Genomic DNA, 15576 nt, shown 5'->3' with positions numbered 1-15576 from the left:
GTATTTAGCATGTAATAGCTACTTGGTCAGGTTTCTTTTCTTTTCCTTCTCACCTTCTGTAACTTTGTTCATTCCTCCTAAAAATATTCAGACTGCACATTATAAGACTTTTGTGACTTTTTTGAGTTGTAGAATAGCTGATAAATCTTAAGAGGATGCCATTTTGACTCATCCTACAGTATCTACTTTTTAAAAATTACATTCAGTAAATGCTTTATGCCATATTTTCCTTATTCTTCGATTCTGTTTGAAACTCACACTTTTCATTCAAGATTTGAGGCTGTAAAAAAAAAAAAAATTAAAAAAAAAAAGATTTGAGGCTGGCTTGTTGAGTTTACCGGAAGCATTAATTAACATTTGGCTCCTCTGCACAGTTTTGCTTCCAAAAACTAAGCGAACAAGGCCTTTAACCATGGCCAGCTGCTGATTAGTCTTTCTCCTTTCCAGTTCCTATTTCTAACTGATAGCTGTTATTCACAGGGCCGTCAGGACATCTGTATATCAAATTTCCACCTTCTCATTATTGTCAGTACTATTTGGTTTTGTTTTGTTTTAAATATTCATTTATTTGGCTGTGCCAGGTCTTAGTTGTGGCACACGAGATCTTCATTGTAGCGTGCGGGACCTTTAGTTGCAGCATGTGGGATCTTTAGTTGTGGCATGAAGAATCTAGTTCCCTGACCAGGGATCGAACCCAGGCCCCCTGCGTTGGGAGTGTGGAGTCTTAACCACTGGACCACCAGGGAAGTCCCAGTCAGTACTGTGTTGTATCATCATGTTCTCTGGACCTCTCAGGCTGCCTGCTTGGGTTGTCATAGCTGATCCTGTCACACCTGAATGTCCTACCTGAAAGCAGTTATGTTGCCTCTGTCTAAGCATTCACCAGTCAGAACGTTTCTTTCTGTTCTGTTTAAACACCTAACATTTGTCTGTAAGAATCTTCGTATTTAATTGTATAGCTCCAGGGAATTTTACCTATTTCTCTTTGCTTTGCTTTCAGTGATTATGCTTTTCAGTAATCTTTATTGTTAAAAGCCTTAATTAGTCTTTCTTCTCTGCTTCAAACTAAGTAATTCTAACTTCTTTAATCTTTAATCGTAGGCTCTCTTTCCCAAATTTTCAATCTTTTTTGTCCTTGCTCTATATTGTGTTTTTTTCTCCTCCTGTCTGATCAACGGCAAATCAAAGTGGAAAATTATTTCCCAGTTTTCACATTTCTTGCCATCATATTTTCAAGCTTTGGTTCATAGACTGGGTCCATACATGAGAAATGTGTTTCAGGTTTATGTTTTCAACCCCGTAGCACAAGCCAGTTACTTAGCTTACTCATTAGTCAGAAATACCAATTAATATTTAATCAGTAAGAACATGATTGAAGAGGGCTGTAGTCAGAGCATCCTCTTCCTCCCTACTAATGGTTTTTCTTTAAGAGAACAGGGCTGTTTATCAGAGTTATCACTCCAAAATAAGCTGTACTTCATACTGACACAATAAACCTTTTGCACTTTTTTTTTTTTTTTATTTTTGCGGTACGCGGGCCTCTCACTGTTGTGGCCTCTCCCGTTGCGGAGCACAGGCTCCAGACGCGCAGGCTCAGCGGCCATGGCTCACGGGCCCAGCTGCTCCGCGGCATGTGGGATCTTCCCAGACCGGGGCACGAACCCGTGTCCCCTGCATTGGCAGGCGGACTCTCAACCATTGCGCCACCAGGGAAGCCCTCTTTTGCCTTTTTTATTTTTATTTTGGTCCAGATCTGAATTCTGTATTCTGACTCTTCTCTAATCCTCTCAAACCTCATCCTGTGAGTTCTGGTTCCTTCCTGCCCTGACCGTCTCTGCTCAAAGGCTGTGTGTAAACGTCCACTTTAGTTCTGTGAGTGTAACTTCTCTCTTCTGTGTGCTTCAGCCCCATATGCTCCTATGACTTTTGGGTTAAACTCTGATTTACGAAGTATTTTAGAATTTATGACAGTTTTCCAGAACCCTCTTAATTGACAGCTTAGTAATAATAGCCAAAATTATTGAACTTATTGGTTTAATACTATCAAGTGAAGCTCATCAACAGATTGTTAGAATTCCCATCTAATATACATAGTCAAGGTTCATAAACTAAAAGAGATTCATATAAGCCTCTAGCAGATGTACTAGATATGTATGTCGAGTAAAAACCTCCACGAATCATTTCTAATATTTGCATTGTTTTGTAGAGGACTGTGCAAAACAAATGGATGAGCAAATCACAACACAGTTCTGTGATACAAATGACAATATTGATAATAAAATTTTTATGCTCATGGCTAAAAAGGGGGAAAAAAAGGCTTTACCAGCATACGCTGAAAGCATTTCCACAGTTAGTTGCATAATCAGTAATAATCTGGTACTGTGGGGAGATAGTCACAGTTAAAGTCTCTGATAAGTCACAGATTGTCCTAATAGGTTTTTAGGATACTATTTGGGTCCTAAATTTGGACCCAAATGGTCCAAATTTAGGAATACCATTTATAGTTCCAATGTTTAGGAATACCATTTATAGGTTTTTTTTTTTGAACATGTAATATCCCACAGAAGAAAGGTCATCAGAAAACTGACTACCTATCACTTAGAACTGAGGAAATATATACCCTGGATTTCATTTAAAAACCAGCTATGTACAGAAGCTCTTACACATTATTAAGGAAAAGATACAAGCCCCAGTAGAAAAATGGCCAAAGAAGTGAACATGCAGTACATTGTGGAAAACATGTAAATGGCCATTAAATATTTGAAACTTGTTTAAACCCTACCAATAATTAGAACGAAATAAGCCAATTAAAGCAATGTTGAGTTATTTTTTACCTGTTAGACTGACAGAGGTTTTATAAAATGACAACACTTAGTACAGTCCAGAGTATGGGAAATGGACACTTTGAGATTGCTGGTTAAGACAGTAAGCTGATATAGGCTTTCTCCAGGACAGCATGGCCATATAAAGCAAAAGCTTAAAAACTACTTCTTAACTCAGAAATTTCATATCTAAGGAAGTCAAATGGCAATAGATGTATATACAAAGATGGCTGTTGAAGCATTGTTTGTTGTAGCAGAAATTGGAAAAGACTTAAACGTCCAGTAGTAGAGGATTATTTGAATGATCGTAAATCCGTACAATGGATTAGAATGAAAACATTAAGGTGGCAAAGACATTTATTTACTGACATGGGGAGATGGTTTGCTAGAGCTAGCACAAACTTGGTGGTTTAAACACAGAAATTTATTGTCTCACAGTTCTGGAGGCTGTTGCCCAAGGTCAAGGTGCCAGCAGAGTTGGTTCCTTCTGAGGGCTGTGAGGGAAATCTGTTTTATGCCTCTTTCCTAGCTGCTAGTAGTTTGCTGGTAATCTGTGGTGTTCCTTGGCTTGTACACTTATCACCCCAATCTCTGCCTTCATGTTTATAATGAGGTATCCCTGTGTGTGTGTTTCAGTGTCCAAATTTCCCATTTTTATAAGGACACAGTGGTATTGGATTAAGGCCCACCCTAATGTGCACATCTTAAACTGATTATCTGCAAGAACCTATTCCCAAATGAGGTCACATTCACAGGCACTGGGGGTTAAAACTTCAAGATCTTTTGTGGGGGCACAATTCAACCCATAACAGATGGTAAGTGAAAAAAAACAGTATACAGAACAGTTTGTAGAGTATTAATACATTGTCCAAAGTATAGCTTTATGCACACATGTATGTACACATATACATGGATACACATACCTATAGAAAAACATGAAAAGCTCTATAAAAAAAATGTTATCAGTAATTACTGCTACTGGGTTGAATTTAGGGTGATTTAAATTAATTTCTATATTTTCATTTATTTTAAGTTATTTATTGTTTTCTACATATTAATTTTCTTTTACACTAACCTGTATTACTTGTACAAGTCAAAAACAATGAACCAAAAAAAACAACAACAACAAAAAAAGCAATGAACCACTCAACTCTCAGTGATAGTCTGAATAGTCACTGAATTTTCATTAGGAGCAAAGCTTAATAATTCATTGACTAATTAAAACCAAAATTCAATAATTTATTTAATTTTCTCTAAGAACAAAGCCTTTTATTCATGGACTTTTTTAGGACTATGTATGTGGTTTCTTTTATTCTTCTGGAAGCTGCTAATATGCAGGAGTTGATTTGGGGAGAATGATCTTCCCTGCTGTTGTTTTTGTACTGTTCAGTATTTTTAATCAGATGTTTTTTTTCTTTTTTAAAACCCCAAAACTGTAAAAGACCAAATTTTATATAGAGAAAGCGTTAATGATGTCCAGTGACTTTACATATACAGTTATGACACATTATTAGTACGACAGAATTGAATATTTAAAGAGGTATGTAGTAACTTTTGAGAGAGTTCTTACTCTCTGTCAGAAACATAACTTATTTTTTGAGGTAGAGGCAGGACAGTCATTTTAAAAAAACGGTTGGTAAACTCACTAAATATTTATTGAGCACCTGCGATTTACCAGACACTGTACTAGGATTACCAATGTAAAAAGCAGCCCTCAAGAAGGTTTAGGTCTAATGGTTATCAGGTACTGGGTCTGGTTTAGGTCTAATGGTTATCAGGTACTGGGTCTTTAACCAAATATTAGAGTGATGCTAATCAAAAGCATTCCTTTTGTTAAATGTTGGAACCAGTCTCAAACGCTGAGTTTCTGACAGCAAACTGCTAATCACTTTGTATTTCTCTCACTCCTAAATCTACTCTTGGCCCACATCCTGACCCTTCATCTTAGAACACCTTCTGTTTTTGAAGTTCATTGATCTGGTTTTAGTTTCCTTCTTACCCAGCATGAACATAGTTGGTTACTCTAAAGATACATTTTTTACCTTCTTCCACATAGAGAGGCATAATGGTTGAGAGCTTGGGCTCGTCATCGAGCTGCCTGGGTTGGAATAGGAATTCTGTGATTTTTGTTATGTGGCCCTGGGCATGTTACTTATTTTCTGTGACACATTTCCTCATTTGTAAAATGGGGACAATAACAGTTACTTGTCACATACTATTAAGGATTAAATGAACTGACACATTAGTAGGTGCTTCCAAATAGTTTTTCAGAGTGGTTTTACCATTTACAGTCCCACACAGCACATGAAAATTCTGCTTTTTCTGCATCCTCACCATTCCTTGGTATTGGTATATGTATAGGGGTTTGTCATTGTGATTATTTTTTTTGAATTTTGTTTTATTTATTTTTTTATACTGCAGGTTCTCATTAATCATCAATTTTATACACATTAGTGTATACATGTCAATCCCAATCGTCCAATTCAGCACACCACCAACCCCACCCCACTGCGGTTTTCCCCCCTTGGTGTCCATACATTTGATCTCTACATCTGTGTCTCAACTTCTGCCCTGCAAACTGGTTCATCTGTACCATTTTCCTAGCTTCCACATATATGCGTTAATATACGATATTTCTTTTTCTCTTTCTGACTTACTTCACTCTGTATGACAGTCTCTGGATCCATCCACGTCTCAACAAATGACCCAGTTTCGTTCCTTTTTGTGGCTGAGTAATATTCCATTGTATATATGTACCACACCTTCTTTATCCATTCCTCTGTCAATGGGCATTTAGGTTGCTTCTGTGACCTGGCTATTGTAAATAGTGCTGCAGTGAACATTGGGGTGCATGTGTCTTTTTGAATTATGGTTTTCTCTGGGTATATGCCCAGTAGTGAGATTGCTGGATCATATGGTAATTTTATTTTTAATTTTTTAAGGAACCCCCATACTGTTCTCCATAGTGTCTGTATCAATTTACATTCCCACCAACAGTGCAAGAGGGTTCCCTTTTCTCTACACCCTCTCCAGCATTTGTTGTTTGTAGATTTTCTGATGATGCACATTCTAACTGGTGTGAGGTGATACCTCATTGTAATTTTGGTTTGCATTTCTTTAATAATTAGTGATATTGAGCAGCTTTTCATGTGCCTCTTGGCCATCTGTATGTCTTCTTTGGAGAAATGTCTGTTTAGGTCTTCGGCCCATTTTTGGATTGTGTTGTTTGTTTCTTTAATATTGAGCTGCATGAGCTGTTTATATATTTTGGAGATTAATCCTTTGTCTGTTGCTTCATTTGCAAATATTTTCTCCCATTCTGAGGGTTGTCTTTTAGTCTTGTTTATGGTTTCCTTTGCTGTGCAAAAGCTTTGAAGTTTCATTAGGTCCCATTTGTGTATTTTTGTTTTTATTTCCATTTCTCTAGGAGGTGGATCAAAAACGATCTTGCTGTGATTTATGTCAAAGAGTGTTCTTCCTATGTTTTCCTCTAAGAGTTTTATAGTGTCCGGTCTTACATTTAGGTCTCGAATCCATTTTGCCTTTATTTTTGTATATGGTGTTAGGGAGTGTTCAAATTTCATTCTTTTACATGTAGCTGTCCAGTTTTCCCAGCATCACTTATTGAAGAGACTCTCTTTTCTCCATCATGTATCCTTGTCTCCTTTGTCATAGATTAGTTGACCATAGGTACGTGGGTTTATCTCTGGGCCTTCTGTCTTTATGTTTCTGTTTTTGTGCCAGTACCATATTGTCTTCATTACTGTAGCTTTGTAATACAGTCTGAAGTCAGGGAGTCTGATTCCTCCCATTCCATTTTTTTCCCTCAAGACTGCTTTGGCTATTCATGGTCTTTAGTGTCTCCATACAAATTTTAAGATTTTTTGTTCTAGTTCCATCAAAAATGCCATTGGTAATTTGATAGGGATTGCATTGAATCTGTAGATTGCTATGGGTAGTATAGTCATTTTCACAGTATTGATTCTTCCAATCCAAGAATATCGTATATCTCTCTATCTGCTGGAATCATCTTTAATTTCTTTCATGAGTGTCTTATAGTTTTCTGCATACAGGTCTTTTGTCTCCCTAGGTAGGTTTATTCCTAGGTATTTTATTCTTTTTGTTGCAATGGTAAATGGGAGTGTTTCCTTAATTTCTCTTTCAGATTTTTCATCATTAGTGTATAGGAATGCAAGGGACTTCTGTGCATTAATTTTGTATCCTGCAACTTTACCAAATTCATTGATTAGCTCTAGTAGTTTTCTGGTGGCATTTTTAGGATTCTCTATGTATAGTATGTCATCTGCAAACGGTGACACTTTTACTTCTTCTTTTCCAATTTGGATTCCTTTTATTTCTTTTGCTTCTCTGACTGCCATAGCTAGGAGTTCCAAAACTATGTTGAATTATAGTGGTGAGAGGGGACATTCTTGTCTTGTTCCTGATCTTAGAGGAAATGCTTTCAGTTTTTCACCACTGAGAATGATGTTTGCTGTGGGTTTGTCGTATATGGCCTTTATTCTGTTGAGGTAGTTTCCCTCTATGCCCACTTTCTGGAGAGTTTTTATCATAAATGGGTGTTGAATTTTGTCAAAAGCTTTTTCTGCATCTATTGAGATGGTCATATGGTTTTTATTCTTCAATTTGTTAATATGGTATGTCAGATTGATTGATTTGTGTATATTGAATCCTTGCATCCTTGGGATAAATCCCACTTGATCATGGTGTCTGATCCTTTTAATGTGTTGTTGGATTCTGTTTGCTAGTATTTTGTTGAGGATATTTGCATTTATGTTCATCAGTGATATTGGCCTGTAATTTTCTTTTTCTGTGGTATCTTCGTCTGATTTTGGTATCAGGGTCATGGTGGCCTCATAGAATGGGTTTTGGAGTGTTCCTCCTCCGCAGTTTTTTGGAAGAGTTTGAGAAGGATGGGTGTTAGCTCTTCTCCAAATGTTTGACAGAATTCACCTGTGAAGCCATGTGGTCCTGGACTTTTGTTTGTTGGAAGCTTTTTAATTACAGTTTCAATTTCATTACTTGTGATTGGTCTGTTCATATGTTCTGTTTCTTCCTGGTTCAGTCTTGCAAGGTTATACCTTTCTAAGAATTTGTCCATTTCTTCCAGGTTGTCCATTTTATTGGCATAAAGTTGCTTGTAGTCATCTCTTAGGATTCTTTGTATTTCTGTGGTGTCCGTGGTAACTTCTCCTTTTTCATTTCTAATTTTATTGATTTGAGTCCTCTCCGTCTTTTTCTTGATGAGTCTGGCTAATGGTTTATCAATTTTGTTTATCTTCTCAAAGAACCAGTTTTTAGTTTTATTGATCTTTGCTATTGTTTTCTTTGTTGCTATTTCATTTATTTCTGCTCTGACCTTTACGATTTCTTTCCTTCTGCTAACTTTGGGTTGTTTGTTCTTCTTTCTCTAGTTCCTTTAGGTGTAACGTTAGATTGTTTGTGATTATTCTTGTTTCTTGAAGTAGGCTTGTATAGCTATAAACTTCCCTCTTAGAACTGCTTTTGCTGCATCCCATAGGTTTTCGATCATCGTGTTTTCATTGTCATTTGTCTCTAGGTATTGTTTGATTTCCTCTTTGATTTCTTCAGTGATCTTTTGGTTATTTAGTAACGTATTGTTTAGCCTCTCCGTGTTTGTGTTTATTATGTTTTTTTCCCTGTAATTGATTTCTCATATCATGGCACTGTGGTCAGAAAAGATGCTTGATATGATTTCAATTTTCTTAAATTTACTGAGGCTTGATTTGTGACCCAAAATGTGATCTATCCTTGAGAATGTTCCGTGTGCACTTGAGAAGAAAGCGTAATCTGCTGTTTTTGGATGGAATGTCCTATAAATATTAATTAAATCCATCTGGTCTGCTGTGTCATTTAAAGCTTGTGTTTCCTTATTAATTTTCTGTTTGGATGATCTGTCCGTCCAGGTAAGTGAAGTGTTAAAAGTCCCCCACTATTATTGTGTTTCTGTCAATTTCTTCTTTTATAGCTGTTAGCAGTTGCCTTATGTATTGAGGTGCTCCTGTGTTGGGTGCATATATATTTATAATTGTTATATCTTCTTGGATTGATCCCTTGATCATTATGTAGTGTCCTTCCTTGTCTCCTATAACATTTTTTATTTTAAAATCTATTTTATTTGATATGAGTATTGCTACTCCAGCTTTCTTTTGATTTCCATTTGCATGGAATATCTTTTTCCATCCCCTCACTTTCAGTCTGTACGTGTCCCTAGGTCTGAAGTGGGTCTCTTGGAGACAGCATATATATGGGTATTGTTTTTGTATCCATTCAGCGAGCCTGTGTCTTTTGGTTGGAGCATTTAATCCATTCACGTTTAAGGTAATTATCGATATGTATGTCCCTATTACCATTTTCGTAATTGTTTTGGGTTTGTTTTGTAGGTCCCTTTCTTCTCTTGTGTTTCCCACTTAAAGAAGTTCTTTTCGCATTTGCTGTAGAGCTGGTTTGGTGGTGCTGAATTCTCTTAGATTTTACTTGTGTGTAAAGCTTTTGATTTCTCCATTGAATCTGAATGAAATCCTTGCCGGGTAGAGTAATCTTGGTTGTAGGTTCTTTCCTTTCATCACTTTAAGTATATCATGCCACTCTCTTCTGGCTTGTAGAGTTTGTGCTGAGAAGTCAGCTGTTAACCTTATGGGAGTTCCCCTGTATGTTGTTTGTCGTTTTTCCCTTGCTGCTTTCAGTAATTTTTCTTTGTCTTTAATATTTGCTTGTTTGATTACTGTGTGTCTCGGCATGTTTCTCCTCGGTTTATCCTGTATGGGACTCTCTGCGCTTCCTGGACTTGGGTGGCTGCTTCCTTTCCCATGTTAGGGAAGTTTTTGACTATAATCTCTTCAGATATTATCTCGGGTCCTTTCTCTCTCTCTTCTCCTTCTGGGATCCCTATAATGCGAATGTTGTTGTGTTTAATGTTGTCCCAGAGTCTCTTAGGCTGTCTTCGTTTCTTTTCATTCTTTTTTCTTTATTCTGTTCTGTGGCAGTGAATTCCACCCTCTGTCTTATCCGTTTTTGGTTGAAATGTCCTTATTTGTTCTTCTGCCTCAGTTATTCTGCTATTGATTCCTTCGAGTGTAGTTTTCACTTCAATTATTTTATTGTTCACCTCTGTTTGTTCTTTAATTCTTCTAGGTCTTTGTTAAACATTTCTTGCATCTTCTTGATCTTTGCCTCCATTCTTTTTCCGAGGCCCTGGATCATCTTCAGTATCATTATTCTGAATTCTTTTTCTGGAAGGTTGCCTATCTCCACTTCATTTAGTTGTTTTTCTGGGGTTTTATCTTGTTCCTTCATCGGGTACCTAGCCCTCTGCCTTTTCATGTTGTCTATCTTTCTGTGAATGTGGTTTTTGTTCCACAGGCTGCAGGGTTGTAGTTCTTCTTGCTTCTGCTGTCTGCCCTCTTGTGGATGAGTCTATCTAAGAGGCTTGTGCAAGGTCCCTGATGGGAGGGACTTGTCATGATTTTGATTTGCATTTTCCTGATGATGAATAAAATTAAGCATTTTTTCATTTGTTTATTGACCAGTTGGATAGCCACTCTGGTATAGTGCTGTTTCAAGTCTTTTGCCCATTTTTCTTTTGGGTTTTCTCTCTTTGTATTGATTTTTAAGAGGTTTTTAAAAATTCTGAATTTAAGAACTTTATTGGATGCATGTGTGGGTGCATATATATTATATATGTGTATATCTCAAGTATTTTTACTGTGGCTTGATTTAATATGATCTTAAGCTTGTCTTTTGATGAACAGATACTAATTTTAGTGTAGTCTAACTTATTTTTTTTTGCCTTTATGTTTACTGCATTTTAAATCTTACATGAGAAATCTTTATTTAACTTAATGTCATGAATATATTCATCTAAATTTTGTTCTGAGAGTTTTACTGTTTACCTTTCGAACTTAGATCTATAATCTATTTAGTGTTTATTATTGTGTAAAGAATGAGGAAGGGGGTTAACATTCATTTTTTCCCATATGGTTATCCAGTTGACCCAGCATAACATTGAAAAGATCATCCTTTTTCCATTGTACTGTAATGTACCTTTGTCAAAACCAAGCAACTGTGTAGGTCACTTGATGTATGTAAAGTTACCTTTACATATTGTTGACTGGGGAAAAACGCACAATCTAAAAGTTGTGAGTTATATTTTATTCAGGGACCTTACTGAGAAAAATAGCCCGGGAAACAGCCTCTCAGATGGCTCTGAGGAACTGTTCTGAAGAGGTAAGGGAGGAGCCAGGATATATTCCTATATATTCTGAGAAAAAAACTGTGTAGTCAAACATCAGAAAACTACTGCTAATGGCAAAAACCAGATATCTGAAATTAGTGATTTTAGTGCTTTTCTATGTATGAGAAGATGTAAGAGTCTGGGCTTATTGAAATTATTCCTTAGATACACATCTTACATATCTAGGGCATGTATGCTGTTTTTCTCCATTCTGAATCCCTTTAGGGTGCACCATGTGGGGAGGAGGGGCAGCAGTGGCTGATGGCTTGATGGTGGCAACATTTGTTGTTTACTGGAATGGTAGGCAACATTCTTTGTCCACAATATTAGGGAATTTTCCAATCCATGAATATGGAAGAATACCCTCCCACTTTTTGGTCTTTAGCTTTTCTCAATAATTTTTTCTCTTTTCAGTGTAGAGATCTTCTACATCTTTTATTAAATTTACTCCTATTTAGTGGTATTTTAAAAATGCTATCATAAATGCTACAGATTTTAAATTTCATTGTTTGTTTGTTACTTATATATATAGTTGATTTCTGCATATTGACCTTGTAGTCATTAACCTTGCCAAATTTCCTTATTAAGTCTAATGGTTTATCATGATATCCGAGATTAGTGACAATTTTATTCTTTTCCAATCCTAATACCTTTCATTTCTTTTCATGCTTTATTGCCAATTATTCTGTTATACATATATATTTTTAAATATTTATTTATTTATTTTTGGCTGTGTCAGGTCTTAGTTGCGGCACGTGGAATCTTCTGTTGTGGTGCGCGGGCTTCTCTCTGATTGTGGCGCAGCAGCTCTCTAGTTGTGTTGCACGGGTTCCAGAGCGCGTGGGCTCTGTAGTTGTGACATGCAGTCTTAGTTGCACCGCGGCATGTGAGATGTTAGTTCCCTGACCTGGGATCGAACCCGCATCGCCTGCATTGGAAGGTGAATTCTCAACCACTGGACCACTAGGGAAGTACCTCTGTTATATTTTTAATGTCATTAGCCTCATTAGTACCTTCTCTCTCTTCTTCTTGATTCGTGTTTCTTAAAGTGTTTATCAGTGTGGGTCCAATCGGGAGAGATAAAGCACACAATTATTTAAATAGGGAAAGTTTAATATAAAGAATTATTAACTACAGCAGGGGATTTGGAGTAATGAGAGATTAGCTAGTCAGAAGTAAAGATAACTCTAAAGAATACAGGAATAGCTGGTAAAAGGAGCAGTCACCAACTCTAGGGCTGAGACAGAGCACCCAAGGAAGATCCCACGCTCCCATGACTGATATCCGGACTCTGCCAGAGGGGGCACACGTGTGGATGGCAATCTTGAAATCAGATTCTTCACCTTCCTTAGAGTTTGTTCTTGCTATCTGTTTTGGATTATTGTTCACTTGCTTAGTCTTTTCTAAACTGTTTTTGTAAAGTCTGTATTCTTTGTCATGTGTGGCCACTGAAGCATCTGTTCTGTTAGCTTAATGCTCAGCTGGTGTTTTGACAGATTTTACCTTAAACACTTGAAGCTTACAAAAGAAAATTTTAAAAACTCTCCCAGTGTTTGCAGATTGGCTTTGTGTTGGAGTCCTCCTTTAACACTTATCCAGGCTTTATACAGCTCTGCCTTTGTTCTCACTTTCTACTTGTATGGAGCCAGAAGACCCCAGATGTGAAAGCCTAGTCTTCTCAGACCTTTTCTGAGCATGTATCCTGGTCTTGGGCATGTGCATGACTTTCTTAATTCCCTGGTATTTGCAGAAGCTTTTAAAAGCTCTTATTCCCACATTTATCTCTTCTCCCAACCCCTTCCTTCCCTGGCTTCTTGGTCTTTTCATTGCTTGTCCCAGCTGTCGTTTCATGCCCCAGCTTTTGCAGCCAATACCTGCACCTTTAAATGTTTTCGGCAGAAGCCACCTAGGAACCTGTCCTAGCTCTGGAAATGCTCAGAGTTGGGCCAAACAAGGGCAGCCTTTGCACCAGTCCTTGATGGGAGTTGCCAGACAGGTTGAGACCCACAGCCACAATTTTTTGACAAAAATGTCTGTATCACTTCCTAGCAATTTGCACCAGGAGTATGGGCTGCTGTTTTCTTAGCTGCTGCCTCTCTGGGATATGGGAATTACAGGCAGGCTGTTTAAAATGTCACAGTGCTTTCTTACCACAAAGCAACGGCTTCTTTCTTCATCAAGGCTTCCCCTGGTTGTTGTTAAGTCTTTGGCTGTATTCCAGAGTTTTTCAGAAGTTGATTTTGACAGTTTTGGCCAGCTCATTACATGCTTTTGGGGAGGGTTAGAGTCTTGGGATTCCCTGTCCTCCGTTTTCAGTGACCATTTTGATGACCAGTGGTGATGGTGCTTTTAATAGAGCTCTGTTTTCTGCAGTGCTGTTGACTTTTGGCTCCTTTGAGCTGGGGAGAGAAGGAAAATGAAATACCTTAAGTTAAAACACTGAAGACCCCACTATCTTACCAAGGTTTAGTTGTTCCTGTTGAATAGACACTTCTCAGTGGGTACTGGGTTTTGGTTAATTGCCAAAGTGCTGGAATGGTTGATGTTAGTTGTTTAGTTGTTTTGCACGTATTTTCACTGTTTTAGAGGGAGAGTGAGATCACCAAAGTCCTCACTCCACCATTGTGGAAGTCAGTCTGTCTTCTGGAACATTTTGAAAGAGAATTGTAATGGGAAATATTATATAGACATGGTAAATTTTCAAAATTGTGTTAGTGGCATATGTGTAGATCAGTGAAGTCCTTTACACTGTGACAAAACTTTCATGGAGTTGATATGGGAAAGTAGCTTAAATTTGAGTTCCTAACATGAAAGGGGCTTTATATATTTTACTTCACAAAACCCTTCACAAAACTGTGTTGTGTGATGTAAGTACAATTATCCCTATCACAGCAACTGTGAAAAGTGGGAGATGTCATGCCTGTTTAACTGTTGAGACACCTGAACCTTGGAAAAGTCAAGCAAATTGCTCAAAGTCACATTACTTCTAAGTAACAGAGCCAGAAGTAAACCCAAGGTTTTTCTGACTCCAAAGCTTTTGATATTTTTATTACACATTGTTTTATTTATTTATTTATTTATTTATTTTTGGCTGCGTTCGGTCTTCGTTGCAGCATGTGGGCATTCTCTAGTTGCGGCAAGTGGGGGCTACTCTTCATTGCGGTGTGCAGGCTTCTCATTGCAGTGGCTTCTCTTGTTGTGGAGCATGGTCTCTAGGTGCGCAGGCTTCAGTAGTTGTGGAGCGTGGGCTCAGTAGTTGTGGTGCATGGGCTTAGTTGCTCCACGGCATGTGGGATCTTCCCGGACCGGGGCACAAACCCATGTCCCCTGCATCGGCAGGTGGACTCCCAACCACTGCGCCACCAGGGAAGCCCAAGACTTTAATATCTTAATTTCCTTTAGGTTTAAGGTTTTCCCAGCCTTTGAACATTTAACTTATATTTTCTGTTTTCACTGTTGTGGTTCTTTTGTTTTCCAAATCAGCCCTTTGACAGAATCTGAACCTAAACTATTAGGGATGTAATTATTGGTGGAGCCAGTGTTAGACTGACAGGTCAGTAAACACCTGAATGTTTGCTGTGATTAAGGAGTTGAACTGTATACTCTATGAAATGAGTCTACTTGATGGATTTTTCTAAGATTTAGTAGGAGAAAGTAGTAAATCATTGTGTTTTTCTGTTTTCTTTCAGCTTTCGGAAGAATTATTGGATAAGTGGCTCTCCTACCCAGAGTCCCAACATGTCCCTCTCTGCCAGCATATGCTTGGCTTTGCAATGAAGTCTGTTACGCAGATGGTAATGGGTAGTACATTTGAAGATGAACAAGAAGTCATTCGCTTCCAGAAGAATCATGGCACAGTAAGTCTAGGGCCAAATTTAAAATTACTCTTTCATCAAATTGGATAGTTGAATAATGTAGACTTTGCCTCTTAAGAAGAAGGTTTAAGATTCTGTAGTACAGAATTTCCTTGTTTGGGGCTAAAAACAATGCAAGAAGGTTAATTGTTCCCTTTTTTAAAAATTTAAGAATTACTTTTTTTTTTTCTTTCTTTTTCTTTTATTTTGCAATATGCGGGCCTCTCACCACTGTGGCCTTCCCCGTTGCGGAGCACAGGCTCCGGACACGCAGGCCCAGCGGCCGTGGCTCACGGGCCCAGCCGATCTGCGGCATATGGGATCTTCCCGGACCGGGGCACGAACCCGCGTCCCCTGCATCGGCAGGCGGACTCTCAACCACTGCGCCACCAGGGAAGCCCAAGAATTACTTTTTTAAGCAGTTACTTTTTAGAAAAAATTTATGTATGTTATTTATTTATTTTTGGCTGCCTTGGGTCTTCATTGATGCTTGTGGGCTGTCTCTAGTTGAGAGAGCAGGGGCAACTCTTCTCTTCCTTGCAGTGCGCGGGCTTCTTCTTGTGGTGGCTCCTCTTGTTCTCTTGTTGAGCACGGGCTTTAGGCGCATGGGCTTCAGTAGTTGTGGTGC

The 15576-nt window shown here is 38.1% G+C and overlaps 1 protein-coding gene across 1 annotated transcript in view; it reads left to right on the top strand.

Annotated features, from left to right (window-relative positions):
- The window catches only part of CYP20A1 (cytochrome P450 family 20 subfamily A member 1), an 81011-nt gene that overhangs the window by 12645 nt on the left and 52790 nt on the right, over positions 1-15576 (top strand). The window contains exon 5 of the mRNA XM_022567473.2: positions 14784-14951. Coding sequence (XP_022423181.1) covers positions 14784-14951 — 168 coding nt within the window. The remainder of the gene's footprint in view (positions 1-14783; positions 14952-15576) is intronic.

This window comes from Delphinapterus leucas, chromosome 8, assembly GCF_059928025.1.
Source record: "Delphinapterus leucas isolate spDelLeu-1000000601 "Yukka" chromosome 8, BTC_Dleu_Yukka2, whole genome shotgun sequence".
NCBI lineage: Eukaryota > Metazoa > Chordata > Mammalia > Artiodactyla > Monodontidae > Delphinapterus > Delphinapterus leucas.
This window is presented reverse-complemented; position numbering and strand designations above follow the sequence as displayed.